The sequence below is a fragment of the Leptonychotes weddellii genome, chromosome 13, assembly GCF_054177405.1.
Source record: "Leptonychotes weddellii isolate Sample4059 chromosome 13, ASM5417740v2, whole genome shotgun sequence".
NCBI classification, from domain to species: Eukaryota; Metazoa; Chordata; class Mammalia; order Carnivora; family Phocidae; genus Leptonychotes; species Leptonychotes weddellii.
The window spans coordinates 12,652,142-12,667,639 of record NC_138381.1 but is presented as its reverse complement, the minus strand read 5'-3'; the positions used below and the strand labels follow the sequence as shown (position 1 = coordinate 12,667,639).

General features: G+C 44.8%; 1 protein-coding gene across 2 annotated transcripts in view; it reads left to right on the top strand.

Moving 5' to 3' along the window:
- Positions 1 to 15,498, top strand: part of LOC145716730 (uncharacterized) — a 70,081-nt gene that overhangs the window by 22,356 nt on the left and 32,227 nt on the right. For both annotated transcript variants that reach the window (XM_081801062.1, XM_081801063.1), the window contains exon 4: positions 2,775 to 2,836. In XM_081801062.1, the coding sequence (XP_081657188.1) occupies positions 2,775 to 2,836 (62 nt within the window). The remainder of the gene's footprint in view (positions 1 to 2,774; positions 2,837 to 15,498) is intronic.

Here is a 15,498-nt window from a genome sequence, read left to right as displayed (position 1 = left end):
TTCGTCAGACCCCTGGATCGCAAAGGATCGTCTCCAGACCAGCAGCAGCAGCTGGAGAATCGAACTCTCAAGCCCCAGCCCAAACCTACTGAAGCACATACCCTGGGGTGGGGCCCAGGAATTGGCTTTGACAGGCCCTTTGGGTGGTGCTAATTCACACTGAAGTCTGAGAACTGTGAGCTAGCTCTTTTGACAACTCCTTTTTCATCGATGTGCTGATGACTAAACCAGGGCTTTTGGACGACTGAATATGTAGTTTTCCACGTGTATGTGACCAATTACTGAAGAACGGGACAGTTTATTCTTTTTTCTTTTTTTAAAAGATTTTATTTATTTGAGGGAGAGAGTGCAGGAGAGAGAGCATGGGGGGAGGGGCAGGGAAAGAGGGAGAAGCAGACTCCCCACTGAGCAGGGAGCCCGATGCGGGGCTCAATCCCAGGACTCTGGGATCATGACCTGAGCCGAAGGCAGATGCTTAAGCAACTGAGCCACCGAGGCACCCCCACCTTTTTTTTTTTTTAATGTTGGCCTGGAAATGTGATTCGGATATTACTGATTGGGAAAGTTAATGGAGAGACTTACAAATACTCTGACACCTGGGACCACACCTAGCATAATTCATAGAAACTTCAAAGAGGCAAATTTTAGCTTAGTAAAAGGAAAAGACTTTAATGAGGGGGGGCCCCTCTGGTCATGGAAAGGGTTTTCTTGGGATGTAGTGGTTGTACCCTCATTGGATGGGTTCCATGGGAACCCATCCACATGGAGGATGGGGAAATTTAAGAAGGAACTGGACTGAGTCAAGGTTCCCACATGATTGTCTGAACAAGGTCAGCATCAGAGTGACCTGGGTTTGTTAAAAATAAATTCCGGAGTCCCACTCATGAAGATTCTAACTTGGCATAGCTGGGACGGGACCCTGGCATGGCACTGACCCACAGGGCACTTTGAAATGCTAGGTCCGAGAATCTCTAAACAGGATGTATTTGCCATCCCTTCCCAGTTGGATGGCCGTACGAAAGAGGATAGAAAGGTTAGCTTCTAAAGGTTGGAAAATGCAGAGAGATCAAATAATTTTCTTCGATAAGAAGTCTACATTAAAAAGTAAAATGGATGGTAGTATTTTTAGCTTTACTAAGGGCACCCATAAGAAATACATTTAAACTACAGCAGAAAGGATTTGGATTAAAGGAAGAAAAAATTCCTAGCAATGACAATTATTAAACATCGGGATGGGTTAAAAGAGTTGATTGTGGAAGAGCCTTCTCTAGAAATTTCTAGAACTGGGAGACCTTCTCATCTGTCTGGACCTATGTCAGGGGGTGAGTTTAGGCTCCCTTCCAGCCTGGATGCCGATATTCCGACATACACAACAGTATAGTCAACTAATGCAGCCCATTTCCCTCAAGTGTACAGGAGAGCCTTCATGAAAGCTTCCCTCAGTATTAGTTTGCTAATAAAGCCAAATCAACAGGGTGCCTGGGTGGCTCAGTTGGTTAAGCGTCTGCCTTTGGCTCAGGTCATGATCGCAGGGTCCTGGGACCGAGCCCCGCATCGGGCTCCCTGGTCAGCGGGGAGTCTGCTTCTCCCTCTGACCCTCCCCCCTCTCGTGCTCTCTCTTTCTCAAATAAATAAAATCTTAAAAAAAACAAGTCAACAAATGGTGAACAGATAAAATATTCACACACTAATGAGACCTGTGTTTGAATGAGGAGGTCAACCCCGTTTCTTATCGACTAGTCCCCTAATCCCCTGTGGATAATCTCCCAGGCATTAGTTTTTGTCTGAGCGTTTGTTGATGGGCACCAAGTCTCTGATACAAAAAAAAGGAGAAAGGGGCTCTTCCTGACAACATCTTTCTGAAGTTCTGATGTTGAGGTTCAGTTGGAGTTGGACACCAAGGCCAAGCACCGAAAAGGGAAGACCTTGAAGAGAAAGGGAGGCAGGCAGGAAGCCTCTGGACGGAAAGAGCTATGAATAGCAACTGGAGTGTAAAGTGAGGGGCTGACATGGAGCCAGGGCGGGAAGGTGGGATCCCGAGGTAGGCCAGCTGGGGCTGGGCCAAGAAGGAGACACAGCCGTCGCTGTGTTTAAATCTCTGAAGTATTTCTGCTTTGGGAAAGTTAGTCCTAGGGAGACCCTTTTGTGTCTTCAGTTGGAAGCATGACCAAAACTGATGTAGAGCTTGGGAAAACCCTTCCAAATTGTCCAGCAAGTCTTCCTCTGTTAAGGAGCAAAATGCAGCCTCGTGGTTTAAAACGCAGGCCCTGGACTAAAACCTTCCTCTCTCACTTGACCATGGATAAGTTTTGTTTTGTTGTTGTTTTTTAATACTTCTGGGCCTCACTTTCCTTATTTGGAATCTGAAGACAGTAAACAGCACTGGGTGATGTCTGTGATTTCAGGAGATAACACCTGAGTGCAGGGCCTGGCCCACGATAAGTGCTTGGTAAGTGTTAGCTTTTCCCATTTTTCTAAAGAAACTCGTGACTAAACGCTTAGATTCACCGAAACGGTGCCTCCCAAACGCCAGGCTGACACCTGGCACCAGTCTGTGACGAGGTTTTTGGCATTCCTTGGCCAAATGGGAGAAATAAGAACAATGTCGGATGCAGCCTGTTGGCCGGAGCTTGTCAATGACAGCTTTCTTCCTCTGAGAATGTACAATGTCCTTTGCTTTTGGAAATAATGAGCACAGTAGAAGGTACTTTTAGTTTTATGTTCTTTGTCGCTTGAAGTTAATCCTTGACTTTTTTTTTTTTCTTTTCTTCTAGTCCATGAAATCCAAGAGTCTGGGAACCATTCCTCTGGCAGGTGTGAGGGGGATCCAAAGAAGGTGGGCAGGGCTGTCTCGGTGAATCTGAGAATTGGCGTGATGCCCCCCCGGGTCGTGAACTCACAGCAGCACCTGTCCCTACTTCTCCCGCCAACGCAAGCTTCTCTTCATGCTTCTCATGACCTCCTTTTTTTTTTTTTTCTTCCTTTTCCTCTCTTTGAGGGTGTTCCAATCTTCTTCCCTGCCTTGCTTTGGCTCCAGCCCTTGGAGGACAGCAGAATAAGCCACCCGCAACCCTGCCGCTTTGGCATGATTATTTTGAGCTGAAAGCAGTTGAGAAGAAGCAGACACAAGAACAGCTCTCCGCGCGCCCCCCCCCCCAGTCCCCTACAAGCAGGATATAAACTTGTCAAGGTGTCCCGCTTCCCTCTCTGCCAGGAAGGACAGAAGGGAATCGCTGGAGGTGGCTCTCGACCCTGACCTTGACCAGGCAGAGGAACCCACGTGACACCTTTACGACCTAGCCCTTGTCTTCCCCTAGTGCCTCCAGATGTTAACCTCACAACCTGCCACCCTAGACAAAGTTCTTTTCTTGGTCTCCTCACTTCTCTAAACATTTATTTTTCTTTTGTTAAGATGCAATACAGGGGCGCCGGGGTGGCTCGGTCGGTTAGGCGTCTGCCTTTGGCTCCAGTCGTGGTCCCGGGGTCCTGGGATGGAGCCCCACGCCGGGCTCCCTGCTCAGCAGGGAGTCTGCTTCTCTCTCTGCCTCTGCGCCCCCACCCCCGCTCATGCTCTTTGTTGCTCTCTCCCAAATAAAACAAACAAACAAACAAATAAAAAAAGATGCAATATAAGCCCCCCAAGTCCTAACCACCCCTGGAATTACTCCCCACTGGTGCTCCCCTGTGCATGTGGATGCACATGCTAATGCACTCCTGTTGGGTCCCTCTTGTTAACCTGTCTTGTCTAATGTGCAGGCCCCAGCCAGGGACCCTGGGAGGATAGAGGGAGAAAAGGATGAAGTGAGTTCTTTCTTTCCTACACCCCTTTAGGCTGTTCTTACCACCATCCCCCCTTTGCTTGGCCTTCTCCCCTGCCCTGTTTCTCGTCCCCTTCACATGCCTGTCTCCGTTCCTGGCTTCGCTCCTGAGTCTTTCGCGGCCACAGGTGCCGCAGCTACCTCTCCAGGTGTTCGGCTCAGCGGTGGGCACGCAGGTGGTCTGCGCCGTGGGGCCGGTGCCCTGCCGCGTCCCCTCCTGACGGAGGGCTGTGCTCAGGACAGAACGACGAACGGGGCACTCAAGATTGATCTTCCTGCCTCCGCACAGTGACATGTCATTAACCGAGATGCTTCCTTGAGCACCAGAAAGGATGGATCGTTGCCCGTAGCCCTTCCAATAACAGCGACACATTTTGGGCAATGCATTTGAAGGAGAGAAGTCGGGCTCCATACAAACCCTGAGGATTACAGCCGAGGCACAGATACGAATCTATTATTTTAGCAATTTCCTTGAAATTTGGGGGGGGGTGGGGGGAGACATTTCTCCTCCTTGGAGAGCAAGCCCAGCCAACTGTCCCCCGTTTGCTTGAGACTTTCCTGGTTTCAGCACTGAAAGTCCCATGTCTCGGGAAGCTCATGGCATACTGGGACAGCTGGTCCCCCTAGAGCCAGCAGTAACCAATCCTCTACTGGGCTATTTGTCAAAGATCTGGCACAGGTAGGTTTAGTTCAGAGAATGAACACAGTGAGAAGGGAGTAAAGAATCATTTAACTCAGAGAAGAGAAAGCTGAGGGTGGGGGTGGGGGAGCAGGGGCTATTTTGGTGACAAGTTTCAGGTGTGGTCAGTGGGTGGGCTAGAACGTGTCCAGCTGGGGTCCATCTCTACCCGAGCTCAGAGCCAGAGGAAATGGGTGTGAGTGGAGCCCGAACTTACTCACAACGCTGATTTCCTGACAGTAAGTATTCTTAGACTCCAGAATGAGTTTCTAAAACAGATTAGGTATTGTCTTTAGAGGTAATCCCTAAGGGCTTTAAGAGTTTAGGTGTGGCCCAAGAGCTGAAGGAATGGACAAAGCACATTTCTAAGATTCCTTCCAACCCTAGAATCCTGTTTCCATCTACCCATCTATTATGGCTCTGACTATTTTTCATGTCCTCTTTTGCCTGTAGTTAAATCGTTTATAATGACCAGAAAAAACGCTTTGATTCTAGTCTCCTGGGGCATGAGTCCAGCTTCTCCAAAGCATGATGGAGAGGAAAGATTAACATGTTTGTTTGTTTGTCCCTAAGGATGCTTAAATTTAGAAAAGGTTATGTATTGGTCAATTTCATGACAGCAATATTAGAAGTTTAAAACAGGGAGAAACATTCCCTGTGGTCCTATTATTCCAACAGCCTGAGTGACCCACTTTCTCTTCCCACTCCCTGTCCTGAGATTTCCCTGGGATTTCATTAACGTTTAACCTGGCATCCAACCTGACCCACATAGGATTCTTACATTAGGGCAACTGGGCCTTACTGAGTGATTAAAGCTAAAAGCAAAACAAACAAACAAGCAAAACTTAAAAAAAAAAAAATCCTACGTAATCGAGTTGTTTCCAATTTTTAAAATCAGCTTTATTTTCCTCCATGGTATTGTCTCACATCCTGGGAAATCAAGCTGAGACATCTGGTGAATTGTTGTGGTTAAAACTGAGCTTTGGGATTGGTGGTGGGTCCTTGTTGTTTTAGGGATGCTTCCCCTTCATACAAACACTTCTGTTTGTCGGAAACTGAGCCCTGCCTACGTGAAATCTGAGCATCTTTCCACTATGCTGTTCTGAAGTTGTTACTTACCACTGATCCAGCCCGCCAACCCTACGGTCAAAAGCTGATGGCATAAACTCTTTGGCTGATCTCATTCTGATCAGCCCCTTACACAAGTTCCTTGGCGTATTAGTCAGGGTCCTCCAGACAAACAGAATCAATGGGACGTATATATATATGGAGAGGAGATTTATTTTAAGGAATTGGCTGGCAAGTTCAAAATCTGCAGGGTGGGCCGTCAGGTTGAAGAGCCGATGTGGTGCCAGTCTGAAGGCTGTCAGGCTGGAGAATTCCTTCTTGCTCTGGGAGGTCAGTCTGTGTTCCGTTCAGACCTTCAACTGATTGGATGAGGCCCACCCACGGTAAGGGGGACAATCTGCTGCTGTATATAAATCCACCAATTTAAATGTTAATCTCAACTAAAAATACTCTTACAACACATCCAGAATAATGTTTGACCAACCAGGTGTAACCAAAGTAATACGACCAGGGCCAGGATAAACCTTTAACTCCAGGAACAACCCCTTGATTCTTGCATGAGTGGCTGTTTTAGGTTTCACCTTTGGATGTAAACTAGATGAAATAAACCATGCTCAGAGTGGCGGCAGGTGACCCTTGCCCCTTTGTAGTGCAGCAAAGAGTTCCATTTCCCTACATCCTTGGTAGCACCTGCTATTATACAGCTTTTTACTTTATTTTTTACTTTTTTATTTTTAGTCTTTTTTTAAGATTTTATTTATTTGAGAGAGCGCGTGAGCGCACAAGCAGGGGAAACAGCAGAGGGAGAGGGAGAAGCAGACTCCCCACTGAGCAGGGAGCCCGATGCAGGGCTTGCTCGATCCCAGGACCCTGGGATCATGACCCGAGCTGAAGGCAGACGCTTCACTGACTGAGCCACCCAGGCACTCCTATTATACAACTTTTTAGTTCTTGCCAGTCTGATGGTTGTAAGGTTGTATCTCATTTCAAACACAATCTGCATTTCTCCGATTACTAAGGAGCTTGAGAGGCTCCTCATATATTTATTGGCCATTCCAGTTTCACGTCTGTGATTTTCTTTTTCACATTTTTGCCCATTTTTCTATTTTTTTTCTTGCTGATTTGCAAGAGTTTCTTAGATATTCTGGATTTTAAGCTTTTGTCCTAGTTTTGCAAAGTATCTTCTTCCAGTACATCTCCTGTGTGTTACCTTTGTCCAAGGTGTCTTGGTTTAAAGGGAAAGTTTTACTCTTGATGTCCTTAAATCCATCTATTTTTTCCTTTGAAGTTTGTGCTTTTTGTGCCCCTCCTAGCAAATCAGCTAGTTTTTGCTATCTAACAAACCACTCCAAAGCCTAGTGGCTTAGGCCAACAATGATTTATTGCTATGGGTTGGTGGGGTGAAGCTTCTGGACAGGGCCTGCCTCCCGGGGCTGGATGGTGCTGGGGGGTGGGGCGGGGCCTCCACTCCACATGGCCTCTCAGACTCCAGGTGGCTAGCCCAGGCTTCTTCACAAGGTGGTCTCAGGGGTTCCAGCAGCAGGGGAAGGCAAGCCCCACTGTACATGCGCTGTTCAAGCCTCTGCTTCCTCATAAGGCTAACACCCCGTGGCCCAAAGCAAGTCACATGGCCAAGCACAGAATCAAGGAGTGGGGGGAAAGTCTCCACCCAGCTGATAGGAGGAACTGCAAAATGTGTGTGTTCATAGGTTTTAACAAGCAGTTTAGGTTCACAGAAAAATTAAGCAGAAGGTACAGAGATTTGCCACATAGCCCCTGCCCCCCCACCCCAGCATGCATGGCCTCCCTCACTATGAACATCCCCTGCCGGAGTGGGACACTTGTTACAATCAGTGAACCTTTATTGTCACATCATTGTCATTCAGAGCCCATAGTTTGCCTTAGGGCTCACTCTTGGTGTTGTATGAAATTGTATGGGTTTGGACAGATGTATCATGACATGTAACCACCTTATAGGATCATACAGAGTAGTTTCACTGCCCTAGAAATCCTCTCTGCTCCATCTGTTGTTTTCTTTTTCCCAATCTACCTTGTTACTCTAAGCTTATCAAGATATTCTCTTATATTTCCTCTTAGTAGCTTTATAGTCTTAAAACTATTTGGTGTTTCTTTCTTTATACTGTGATTTTCAATGTATTTTAATTATCTAAATTTTTCAATATTTCATTTATAATTACATATTTGTGCTTGTTATATACTAACATAATTGCATATTATATAATTAGTAAAAATAAATTTAAATTAAATGTTTAATTTGAATCTATTTTTTCCCAGAGTGAACCACATTTTCCAAGATCTATTATTCTATAATCTGTGTTCTTCCCTCTGATCTATAATGCCAGCCCTATCATATACCAATTCCCCATATATATGTGGCTCTGTTCTCAAACTTTCTATTCTATTTGCCTCTCCTATGCGAATACTTGTAAAATGGGCTGCTATCTGATAGAGCTAGTATTGTTTTTGCTTTTCTTCCTCAGATTCCCTTGGCTCTTTGTGGACTTCTATTCTTCTTTATAAATTTTAAAATTATTTTTTCCAATTAAAAAATCCTCTTGAATCCATCAGGTTCTGGGGATCTAAGGTACAGCATGGTGACTATAGGTGACGGCAAATATTGTATACCAAAGGTTGCTAAGAGAGTAGAGTTTTAATGTCCTCACCATAACAATGACAACAAAATGGTAATTCTGTGAGGCGGAGGATATGCTGACCAACCTTATTGTGGTAAACATTTCACAATATAGACACACATGTATCAGATCATCGCATTGTCCACTTTAAGCTTGCTTAATGTTATGTGCCACTTACATCTTCATAAAGCAAGAAAAAAAATCATCTTGAGATTTTGATTAAGATTGCATTGAAGTAGAGATTCATTTAGGGAAAATGAACATCCATTCTGTGCTAAGCTGTCCCATTCATAAATATGGCACCTGTCTCTGTTTATTTAGGTAGTCTTTTATATCCTTTATTAGTGTTATTATCCATAACTTCGTGTGATTTTTTTTTTCGTTAGGCTAATTCATAGATAGTTTACAGTTTTTGATACTTTTCCAAAAATGTCGAAGAATATTGGTTTTTTTCCTGTATTTTACCAGAGTTCAAATGTTATAGGTGTGGCCTAATGGAATTGTTGAAATGTTGTAGTAATGCTCTGAATCAGAGGAAAAAGCATAATATTCAGAGTTACATCAATATTAATATCTGAGGCGACATCGCTTACGATACCTTCTAAAATGCACCGAGTGGCTAGTTTCAGGGTGAAATTAGCCTGCTGCCATGCTCACCCAAGAGATTTTAGTAGATTTTCTCTTCCGGCAACACAAGAGGTCCGCCTCAGCAAAACTCACACAAACAGAAGGTCACGAATGACTCTCTCTGGAATCTCCTTCATTTCAACAGTTCCTAAGTGTTCAAGAGAATTAATTGTTCAACTGCAGAAACTGGGTCCCAGAGGAGTTTCAAACACCAGCCAGATGGGAAAGAGTTTTAGGGCACACGTGGTCTTATACCCCAGCAACAGAAAACCAGAGGGGAAAAAAAAGCTTGCATTTCCATTGTCAGCACAATGCCTATAATTCTCCTTTGTTCTGGGGGATAAACACTGAAAGACATGAAGGGCGAAACTTCTATACCTGAATTTCCATAATGCTGGGTGCTGGGCATTGTCATTACTTGCTCATTGCTTGTCATTTTTGCATAAAGAAAAGGAATATAATAAGCCTTTCAAGAAATACGTGTTTAGACAGCTTGAGAGTGCTTTGTCTTCGGATGCATATGTGTGTTTAGCAGAATAATTCCCTGGTCTAGGGAGCAAATACCACATGCATAATTCTTTTGTTAAAGACGATTCCCCTTTATTTTTGCATTTTTTGTGTGTTTATTGCTTTTTTGTTATATTTTTAATCCTTTTTGGATTTATTTTTTAATATCTGGATCCAGTACAAGTATTTCAGTCAATGAAGAGGCGTGTTGCAGTAAACCCAGGGAGCTTAGTGCAAAGTGTCAACATCCCACTTTGTTGGATCTTCAGCAAGAGTCACTTTTCTGAGCCTCAGTTTACTCATCTGACACAGGAAGGGTTTAGGTGACCCCACATGTCCTCTCAAACTCTAAGATTCTGGAATCTTCTTGGAACCTTGGCATTTGGAGATAATTCTTGAGATTTCTATAAATAAAAGTGAAACTCAGCCGCTTCTTTAAAACTGGTGGGAAGCTTCGGGAACACAGTCGTCACCAGGTCTCTGTAATCCCTGTGGAATCAGATCAGAAACCGCCAGGATGGTGGGGCATTCATCGGGCAGCGAGGGGCAGAGTGTTGGCTTCACATATCCTGCCAAAGTCCATGTTTCTTCTTCTAGCAATTTCTTGAATTACTTTGAAAATTGGAATGGATGAGAATTTTAGTTTTTCCACAAGATAAAAGGCTCACAGATAAAGTGAGTTATCTGTCTTTTGTTCCAACCAAAAGGTGACTTTACCAGAAATTATACTGAACATCTAAGGAATTAATCTGGACGAGTGAGCTCAGCCTGACATGAAGATGCTCTGATGCCCTTCTTAGTGATGATGCTGAAATAGTAACAGTTTTAGTTTGCTGAGGCTGTAACAGCTGCCAGGGGGGGGGAAAAAACACAGAGAGAGAGAGAAACTAGAAAATTCAAGCCATTCCAAAGATATAAGGTAGCAATTTAGAGGCTATCCTCTTGAAAAGCTTATTTAAGCCCATCAATCAACCAATAACTATTGATTGCCTACTGATCAAGATGTCGCATCTGCATTCTCTGCCTTCCAGGAGCTTCTGATTTAGTTAAGAGCTACCATCTCTGCTCCGGGCCACTGAGCCCCAGTGCCCGCTGTGCTTTCTCAGACTGTAGCCCCTCACCCGGGTGGGGTTGTATCTTTAGATCTTTGGCTTTTCAGTCCCTCTGGGTTCTCAGGCCCCCATGCTGTGAATCCAGCCACTGCTGGCTTTCAGCTCCCCGCGTCCTGACCTATTTCTGGCTAACCGTTCCTCATTCTTAGAATCCGCCTCAGTTACTGTTGTGTTTGCCTTTCCAACTCCATCCTATCTTTAGCCCCTGGTTCTGCTGAATTCCGTAGCTGAAGACCTTTTCCCCATCCATCCTGGCTGATGTGACATACTGAGGGTCCTAGGTTCCACCTCTGCGTCCTAGCCACCCCAGCGGATCCTTGTCCATCGACTGGAGTCACCGTGCAGCCTTTCCTCTCCTGGAACTTGACCTTTCCTTGGACGCACAAATGTGCCTATTCACAGCCAGTGTGAGTTACGTCCCCTCGTGACCACGTCAGGTCATGTACCGCGGGCCACGGCCGCCGTAGCGCCCAGATGTGGCCGGCTAGACACTGAGCAGGGCAGACGAGAGCAAGGGCAGTGGCTCCTGTGTTCAAGGAAGCGTGCTTCTTCAGAACTCCCTCTGACGATGCAAATCGAGACTTTTCCTGAGGTATAGCTATAGAGAGAAATCCATTAGAGATCCAGGGTTCTGGGTGGGAGAGGTACGGGCTTCCTCCAGAAGTGAATGACTTTCTCAGGTAGAGGAAGCATGGTGGCAAAGGAAAACATTCTTTGGTGCCTCACCAGAAGGAGGACACAATTCCCAAGAGTCGACATCTGTGTAAGCTTTGGGATTACAGAGTCTAGCTCTGGGATTATCAGGGTCGACACAGTGGTTCGAAATTAACTTCACTTTTCCTATCCCATCATCCTCTTCCTCCTCATGTTTTGGACACCATTACACAGCCGTTGCCAGGTCTGAGAACCTCCTCCCCACCCCCCGAGTAGGATACTGTTGAGTGTGTCTGTAAAACTGTCCCCTCTCTGACCTCTCCTCTCCATCACCTAGTTCAGGCCCTCACTCTCTCTCATCTAGGCCAGTGCACTGAGCTCTTAGCCCTGAGATTTCCAACACCACCCTCACCATTCCCCATCTCCATTCGAACACAATGGCTTCCCTCTGCCTTAAGAAGGGAGATCCATGTTGCTTAGTACCACAGTCAAAGTTCTCCATAAGCTGGCCTTCTCCCGTCACTTGTCACCACGTACCCTGTGAAACAAGGTGGAGAAAGGCCAGCTGTTATTCCTGATCTGATCCAATACAGTAACTCTCGTAGTATTTCTGCCCTGTCCCTACAAACGTCTCCTTGTTAAACAGGCCCTGTATTTCCACCCTTGGCCCGAGCTCCCACTCTGCCTTCGCCTGGAACGTCCTCCTGGCACGTCCCAGCTTCTCTCAAGCTGCACTCGAATAGCCCCACCATCCTACAGATCAGAACGACTCTCCTCTTCTTCGTGCTCTTATGGCATTTAGCGGCTTTGATCTTCTGCTGCATACGGTTGCTCATGTGTCTCTCTTTCCTCGCCCGCTTTTAATCTTTTTGCCTCTAGAGACACGTAATACTCCTCTTCATGGTTGCCACGGTCGTTGGTCATTGTAGGTACTCGAGGAATGTTTGCTGAAATAAGTCTGTCCAAATATGTACCTGAACGTCCATCTGGCTCCAGAGCTGGATACAGACACACACGCACATTTGGGCTATAGTCACACCTACGTAAAGTGCACATTCAGGCACACACACATATACCTACGCATGCACGCATTTATGCACAGGCAGGCAATGCACACCTACGTCTGCACATGCACTCGCTCATGGTTGTGCACTCACACACATGCTCACATGCACACTCACAGTGTACACATAGACACGTGTGCCTACACTTACACCATGGGCAAACCCACACACACGTTCACATACACACACGCATACATACAGACCCACACATGGACACACATGCACACCTTATCATTACCTTCTAAAGAGGAGTTTTGCCAAGAGCATTTGGGCGTGGACTGGTGAGGGACCCCAGGGTGCAACCCATCAGGCATGCGAGGCATCAGGGTTCTATTTTGGGGTAAGTGTACACTTATTCCCCACATTCTTTCAGGAGGAGGAGGCTCTTTTTATGTAACACCCCTCTGCTCAGAGAAGATGGAGTGACTTGGTTGATAGGAAATTTGGAAAGAATACAATTCTTTCCCAGTGTGATTGGCGCAGACCCTCTCTGTTTTCCTCTTTGCTGTCAGGGTGTGAGCTGGGGTGCGGGCTGGGGAGGGGCAAGGCCAGGGTGAGAGGCTGCCGTGCTCTGGGCTGCTGTGACGGGAGTTCGGTATTGGAAAGCTTGTTTGCTCACAGATATCAGCCACATCTTCAGTATCAGATTGACAAAGGTGATGGCGTTAGCCTGTCCCTGCCATCTTTCCTGCTTCGTTTCTCAGCGGGCTCATCAATCAGGGAAGAAGGGTGTTATCTCTCGGGACCCCTCAAAGACCCGAACAGAACTTGAATAATTTACCAGCTCTCTACTCTGACCACGTGCCTTCAAATTCACATAAGGAAGGAAAGGAGGAATGGCCATTTGTTTTCAAATGGTATGTTTGCTTACGGCTTGCGATGCGTAAGACGCCACGGCAGGTATTTCTCACGTATGCCTTGATATGTGATAGTTCTCTGATATATGATATATATATGTGATGCTTCTCCGCTCTCCGGGGGCTAAAATCTCCTTGAACAAAAGGACACATTCACGTTTACCTCAACCTGTTTACAACTTTTTGCTGGCAAGTGCTCTCCTGCTCTGTTGGCTTCATCTCCCTGGGGAGCTGGTCTCAGTCCCTGGGCTGTGCGGTTTCCTCCCCCGGGTATGACCTCATTGTGTCGGCTGTGCCTTGTCAGGGATCTTATCCAACAGGATCTGTGTTTTCTTCATGGTGATAAGTTACCTCTGATGACACAGCAAAGTAGCGCTGTTTGTCACAACGTGTGAAATTCAGGGATGAGATAGTCCCTTGCTCTGTGTCCCGTGACATTCAGCTCTAATTCCACTTATTTTTTTATGGGCGTTAAAAACATATTTTTTAAATTGAAGTATAGTTGACACACAATGTTACATTAGTTTCAGGTGTACAACAGTGATTCACAACTTTATACATTACTGTATGCTCACCACAAACGTTAACTACCACCCGCCACTGTACAAGGCTATTACAATACCCCTGACCATATTCCCTAAGGTGCACCTTTCATCCCTGTGACTCATTCATTCCATAACTGGAAACCTGTACCTCCCACTCCCCTTCACCCATTCTGTTCACTCTTCCACCCACCTCCCCTCTGGCAACCCTCACTTTGTTCTCTGTTTTTGTGGGTCTGTTTCGCTTTTTGTTTGTTTGTTCATTTGTTTTGATTTTTAGATTCTACATAAGAGTGAAGTCATATGGTGTTTGTCTTTCTCCGTCTGACTTACTTCACTTAGCATAATACCCTCTAGGTCCATCCCTGTTGTTGCAAATAGCAAGACCTCAGGTGTTTTTTTTTTTTTTTTTGTGGCTGAGTAATATTCCATTGTTCATGAGCACGTGTGTGTGTGTGTTACATCTTCTTTATCTGTTCATCTATTAGCCATTGTAAATAATGCTGCAATAAACATAGGGGTGCATATATCTTTTCAAATTAGTATTTTCATTTTCTTTGGGTAAATACCCAGTAGTGGAATTACTGACCATATGGTAGTTCTATTTTTAATATTTTGAGGAAGCGTCATACTCTTTCCCACAGCGGCTGCACCAATTTACATTCCAACCAACATGCATGAAGGTTCTTTTTTCTCCACACCCTCATCAACACTTGTTATTTCTTATCTTTTTGATTCTAGCCATTCTGACAGGTATAGGGTGATATCTCACTGTGGTTTTGATTTGCTTTCCCTGATGACTAGTGTTGTTGAGCATCTTTTCATGTGCCTGTTGGCCATCTGGATATTTTCTTATAAAAATGTCTATTCAGGTGCTCTGCCCATTTTTAAATCAGATTATTAGCTTTTTTGATGTTGAGTTGTAGAAGTTCTTTATATATTTTGGATACTAACCCCTTATAGGATATGTCATTTATAAATCTCTCCTTCCATTTACTAGGTTGCATTTGCATTTTGTTGGTGGTTTCCTTTGCTGTGCAATAGCTTTTTATTTTGATGCAGTCCCAATTGTTCCTTTTTTGCTTTTGTTTCCCTTGCCTGAGGAGACAGATCCAGAAAAATATTGCTAAGGCTGATGTCAAAGAGATGACTGCCTATATTTTCTTCTAGGAATCTTATAGTTTCAGATCTCACATTTAGGTCTTTAATCCATTTTGAGTTTATTTTTGTGTATGGTGTAAGACAGTGGTCATTCTTTTACATGTGGCTGTCCAGTTTTCCCATTTATTGAAGAGATGTCTTTTCCCCCATTATATATTCTTGCCTCCTTGTCATAGATCAATGACATATGCATGGGTTTATTTCCAGATTCTCTATTCTGTTCCATCGATCTATGTGTCTATCTTTGTCCCAGTACCACTGTTTTGATATTATCGCTTTGTAGTGTATCTTGATAACCAAGATTGTGGTATTTCCAACTTGGTTCTTTCTCAAGATTGCTTTGGCTATTCAGGGTCTTTTGTGGTTCCGTATAAATTTTAGGATTATTTGTTCTTGTACTGGGAAAAATGCTGTTGGTATTTTGATAAGGATTGCATTAAATCTGTATGCTTGGGGTAGTATGGACATTTTAACAATATGAATTCTTCCAATCCATGAGTATGAACTATCTTTCCATTTATTTGTGTCATCTTCAACTTCTTTCCTCAATGTTTTATAGTTGTCAGAGTACAGGTCTTTGACCTCCTTGGTTAAGTTTATTCTTAGATACTTTATTCTTTTTGGTGCCCCTGTAAATGGAATTGTTTTCTTAATTTCTCTTTCTGCTACTTCATTTAGTAAATAGAAATGCAACAGGGGCGCCTGGGTGGCTCAGTCAGTTGGGTGTCTGCCTTTGGCTCAGGCCATGATCTCCT